The sequence below is a fragment of the Astatotilapia calliptera genome, chromosome 23 (genome assembly GCF_964374335.1).
Source record: "Astatotilapia calliptera chromosome 23, fAstCal68.1, whole genome shotgun sequence".
Taxonomy (NCBI): domain Eukaryota; kingdom Metazoa; phylum Chordata; class Actinopteri; order Cichliformes; family Cichlidae; genus Astatotilapia; species Astatotilapia calliptera.
Window position 1 is genome coordinate 2,647,092 of NC_137443.1, and position 6,000 is coordinate 2,653,091.

Consider the following 6,000-nt stretch of genomic DNA (forward strand, 5'->3'; position numbering starts at 1 on the left):
AAGACTTAAGAGTTAAGAGGATAGATCTCAATATCCAAATATGCAAGGTGAGAAAACACATATTTAGGGTGTCATACTCTACATACATAAAAAAAGGCCAAACTCCTGCAATTACCCACTCTTTCTTTCACAGTGCCTCTGTAGTGATGTATGAAAACAGCCTTAGCCTTTAAAGACAATGAAAACAGAACTGATCAGCTCTGATAATTAGTATATGTGGAAAAAGTTACCATATATAATCCTAATAATCATATAATCCTACCCTTTAGGCAGGCTTGTTTGCATGACTTAGGAAAATTAGATTTTAAGATTTCTGTAATCATTGAATGACTAATTGAGATGAGTTTTTTTTTTCCTGTTTATGCGCCTCATCTCATTTTACACATTAAAGTTTTATGTGAAGCATGATGCAATTGCGCTTTTAGGAGTAGCAGCACAGTAGGAAGGATGTAACACTGCTATTAAAAAATGTCATCATATGCACTCTTTTCTACTGCTATATTTTTTTAAATAAAAGGCTGGCAAACTGCTGAAGCTCGAAGGGACGAAATGCTTCGCAGAAATAAAATCCAGGTCTGTCAATTTAGTCTGTTGTTAAATGTCAAGCACCTGGCTTGTAGAACTGTAATAATTAGTCCATTGATATATTAGGTGATTAAAGCAAATTAATTGATATTAGTTTAATAACTTCAGTCACTTGTATGCAAACATTTAAAAACATTTGCTGACTTCACTGTCTCAAATGCATAACTTTCTGCTCATCTTCTCTGTTTTTAGGCATACTAATTGCAAAAGCTCTTCTCCAAGGGAGGCTGGGGACATTGAGAGAGAGTGGTCCATGGTCCAAATGTACATTGTCGACACTGCTGTAAGGAGCAGCAGCCACTAGGTGGTTGGCCCCTTAACCAAATGGTGGGCAGCAGAGGTGAAGGGAGCCATCAAGCTGAAGATGGAGTCCAAGTGAGCTGTGGTGGCTTGTGGCAGCTGACGGTTACCGGCAAGCTAAGTGGAATTTGCATATAGAAGTAGCTGAAGAGAAAACTGGGATGTGGGAGTAGTTTGGTGAGGCCTTGGAGCAAGATTTTCGGTCATCCTAGAAGGAATTCTGGGAAACAATCAGGTAACTCAGGAAGGGCAAGAGGTCTAAGGAGCTTGGAAAGAAAAGCGTCTGGACTTCTTTAAGTTGCTTGAAGACATTTCACCTCTCATCCAAGAAGCTTCTTCAGTTCTAGGTTCAAATGGTGAAGAGTCCGAGATTTAAGCCTTGTGGGAGTGCCCCCCCCCCCCCCAAGATGGACAATGGACCCCCTAATGATCCTCTACCTAATCACACGAGCCAAGGTACGAAAACAGGTGTAGGTCACAATCTGTTCTTAACTTTTATGTATAGAATTTCTAGGTGGAGCCTATTGGCAAAAGGTTTCTGCATTGGCGGCCTCAGGATCACATTTCTTCTCTTTGCAGATGATGTCATTCTTCTGCCTTATCAGGCAGTGACTGCCAGAATAAATTAAGGTGGTTTGCAGCTGAGACTAAAGCAACTGCGATGAGAATCAGCATCTCCCACTTTAATACACTGATGCTCATTCAGAAAAGTGTGAAGTACTAACTCTAGTTACCGTCAGATGTATTCGTGCCACAGCTGCACTCCTGCAGGAACCATATGAGGTGGTTCGGTAAACTGACTAGGATGCCTTGTGGACACCTCCTAGGTAAGACATTTTAACCACGTGCTACTAGGCCCACACTGCAGAGATTATCCCTCTCAGCTGACCTTGGAAAGCCTCGATGAGCCAGAGGAGATGGCCCGGGATAGGGAGGTCTGAGCGACTGCTGCCCTGTGATCCAAATCTGGATCAATGGCAGAAAATGCATGGATTGTTTGAGTACAGGTAGCCATGCTGTCGGGCACACAAGTCTTCTCTAGTTCCACTGATCACCCAAGACTTAAAACAACTCAAGACTATGTGCCTGGCATGGGTCTTTGGGTTGTGTTTCATAAGTCACTTTCAGTGTCACTTATCCTTTTAGTCCTAAATAAACACTGACTATATTTGTTCTGCTAAGTGGAGATTTCAATTCTGCTCGTTTTGCCCACGAAAACCTCTCTGCTAAATGTCTTTTTCACAGACTCAAATGAACGGCCATCCAGTATTATGCAAAAGTGAATCTCAGAAAATATTTACTGACACACCCTATCATAAGTGTGAATAATATAGTTCAAATTTCAGGCACTGGCATGGCTATTGCTTAAGAAAATGCACACAAAAGCACATGCTCTTGTTAAAAATAATGAGAAGAAATGCCACAAATACTAACAAAATCCTCTGCAGGGTGAGCATTAGTCTTCATTTGAAACAGGTATTTGGAGTGAATAGTGTCACATAAAAAGCCTTTAATAGCACTTAGTCTAGGGTGCAAAATGGGCCATTCAGCCGCAACCTTCTCCAACTGCAATTTCACACGAAGATACTGTGAATGTTTCGATTATAAACCATTGCCCTCAGCTTCCTGTCAAGAGTCTGCATTGACTCAGTATAAAAATGCAGCGTTTAGGGAAGCTGCCCATGCGAGAAATTTGTTAATTAACAGTGTGCCCGACTCAACACTTTCTGTGGTGAATGGAACTCCTATCTATACTGTTACTTACAAAGCTGTCACAGAATGATTATGAGCTACTCTCCTATTTTTCTGACTGACTGAACATTTCAGCAGTACAGTGAACACTTGCTACATAGTTAGAAATGTTATATAATAAACTGGCCTCAAGAGAACACTTGAATCTGACTATTAAGCAAATATAGGACAGTTGAATGTGAAGGATATTATGGCTCTATGCATTATGTTGCTCTTTTTCTTACAAATACAATCATTAATCAGCTTAACTTTATATTAGGGTAGGTAACAGTGTGACATTAGTAAAATAAACTGAAGTGCTCATCACTGAGTCATCATGAAGGTCTTCAGCCTTATCAGTCTTTTTGAACTTTTAGGGTTACTCACTATGTGCTGTGATCCACAAAACAGATGTTTTAGTGTGTGAAACTTTACTTTCCAGTGTAATTCAACAATATCATGATGTACAGTATTCTGGTATTAAATTTAAACAACCCAAAAACCTTTACATTGCTCCTTTGCCAAGCTAGTCATTTGAATAAAAGCACCGGGGAGTCAACAACATAAAGTAGCTGACCTGAACACTGGGAGGCACAATAACTCCATGCTATTAAGGCTAAATTATATCCCCTAATTAATTGCTGCCTTCTAATTCATCAATGCAATAGAATATAAGTGCAGGTACACTAAACGCCAACCGTATTCTGTACATTAATAATGTATACATTACAAGTTATACACGTGTTTGCTTCAGTTAGCCTGTTACTCGTGGCATTTTACACATGTCAGGTTTATGATGCGCTGCAAAGTACCAGCTTAAAATTGTGAACAGGACCTGACTGGAGTCTGACATTCCCAGTGGTGAGCTGTATGTCTGTGGAGAGCACTGAGAATCAACTACTGCTGACAGGCTGTAGTCTTGACTGGCAGAGTGCTGGAGTCATGAGGTCTGGGGGACAAACAGGGGCAGAATATAGGGAGGAAAAAATAGAAAAAAGAAAACACAGCAGCTATCCCCATTAGAAGCTGTCAGGAGCAGACCTGACAATGCCTGTGCTACTTTGAGTTATTTTGTGGGCATTGTGACTGTGTACAATTTGATCAACGATTCATGATAAAATGCACGTGTACTTGATAATAATGCAGAAGGCTGTGTGAAAACCGATAAGAATGACATATCATCTATCAAATTAAGTTCTGCATCATCCCAGCGGTTGAACCGAATAACTGAAACATATCTTTTGGTATACCTTTGATTCTTTCTCACATTTCTCACATAAAAGGGCCAAAGATTTGGCCTATCACTGTGGCAGATAGCTTTGTCTGGATTTCAGTGACACCGTAGCTTTGCTTTTCAGTAGCCCAATAGTACCAGCTAAAAAAAGGAGTAAATCTGTGAGAGGGGAAAAAAGGTCAATCATTCAATAGAGAGAAAAAATAGTATTAGCTAGGGAACTCTTTGTTTCATAAAAAATACTCTACTGTCTGTGTAGCATCTGGTGTTGATAAAGGATTATATTGTTTTGATGAACAACATGATTACTCAAGCGGGTTAATGGACAGTGGATCTGCACATGGATTATATATTCCATTATATGCCTGCAGGGGCAAAAACATGCAAGTGGGAGAGAAGAAATATCCTTTGTTACGGAAGAAGGACAACTTGCTGTTAACCTTTACTGTAAGACACATTATCTGGAATGCTAAATTAGGAAACAATGAAAAAAACACTACACCTCAATTATTCCTGCACATTTTATTTTAAACCCCAAATGTTGTTGGACGTCAAATAGGCTAAACAGTTCTCAGGAGTGGACACTGGTGACCTACCTTGCTTAAGTCCCTGTAAATCACAGCAGGGAATATTAATCGAGATTAAAAGGATTACACAGAGTGAGCAGGGGACTAGTTAACTTCAAATGACGAATGCATTAGGTGACTGTCACACGAATGCACTGCCAGCTTTATAAAAAGCTTTAGAAGGAATTATCATCTGACTGTTCCAACTAAAATATCATTAAGTATTATGATAAAATGATTTTATAACGACCCTGCCTGTAATTAGCTACTTAGTTGGTCTTTTATCATAAAACATGATCATCTTTTGGCTTTGGATTGATGTAGGACAAAACAAAGCAATTTGATGACATCATCTGGAGCATCAGAAAAAAAACGACGGGCATTTTTTCCCCTCTAACTAAAAATTGATCAATTAATCGACAGAATTGTGTGCAGATTAATCGATAATGGTGGCTAACTGCAGCTCCCACTAAAACCCTAAAGCTGTCCCGTTGTCATGATGGTATACAGCAGTTATAGGGCATAAATACATCGGCGTTGACAACAAAGGCGACATAATAAGTGGAGCAGAAAGTGGAGATGGGACTATTCTCCTACCGTGGGCACTTTTACACCTGGTAAACAAAGCAAGGCAAAAGATCACAGCACTGCAGTTAATCAAAGCCAGACGCACGGATTCTTTTCGAAGCATATCCTGCAACGAAACTCGAAAACACGTCCTTCTACTTATTTGAGCCAACATCCGTTTGAAATGTTGTCACACCGTTACTGCGTATTTCACGCCAACCTTTAAATAGCCCTACAATAGTTAGCAGCTGATAGTGCAAGCTAGCTACCGTCCCTGAACGCACAGCAAAGGGTTAATAATAAAGACTCGGGCCAAAGAAGATATTGTTATATCCTGCTGTCATAACGTTACACGGTACAAAGGCAGAAGAAAATCTCCTACAACAAAGACAACCCGACTCACCATAGTAAGAGGTGGGGATGTCCGTTTTTCTAGCCATGGCACTTAGCAGGACAGATGCAGCACCGTCGTCTTGGTTTTGGAGACTGCATATGAGAGACGAGGTGAACCCCAGCTGTTTCAATGCCTCCCAGTAGTCCCGTCGTGAAATAAACACAGAGGTCTTGGGCTCTTGGTCGGAGGATGCTTCGGCCACGCAGCTGAGCGTCAGTCGTGTTTACAGCGCGACGTCATTAATTATTCCAAAACGGCCTTAAAGGGGACGCTGCGCACCCCGGGCCCCTGTCCCGCTTCCCTTTGTTACATTCAAAGCTCTCCCACACACGCAGGATATTGTGCAGTTTGGGCATCAGGCAGCAGCCGATTTAAGCAGCTGGTGAACTGCTAGGCTAGAGTTAGCACGCTAACTCCTGCAAAAGGAGTAGCCGCTACTTGTGTTAATTAATAATACAGTCATTTTTGCAGCTAGTATTTTTAGGCAGTGGCCACTCTGTCCGCACTGAGCCGTCCAGTGGAGAAACACTGACCTCAGCTGGGTTTTTCGTCACATTGCACATCTTCCTGAAGTCACCAAAAGTGACAGAAAACCTGCCAAAAAATCTGAGAGGTTCAGGTTT

At 41.1% G+C, this 6,000-nt stretch overlaps 1 protein-coding gene across 3 annotated transcripts in view; it reads right to left on the reverse strand.

The window, feature by feature from the left end:
- Positions 1-5,612, reverse strand: part of slc44a5b (solute carrier family 44 member 5b) — a 47,345-nt gene extending 41,733 nt beyond the window's left edge. For all 3 annotated transcript variants that reach the window (XM_080297229.1, XM_026157789.2, XM_080297228.1), the window contains exon 1: positions 5,387-5,612. In XM_080297229.1, coding sequence (XP_080153355.1) covers positions 5,387-5,423 — 37 coding nt within the window. In that variant the 5' untranslated portion in view covers positions 5,424-5,612. The remainder of the gene's footprint in view (positions 1-5,386) is intronic.
- Between the last annotated feature and the right edge of the window lie 388 nt (positions 5,613-6,000).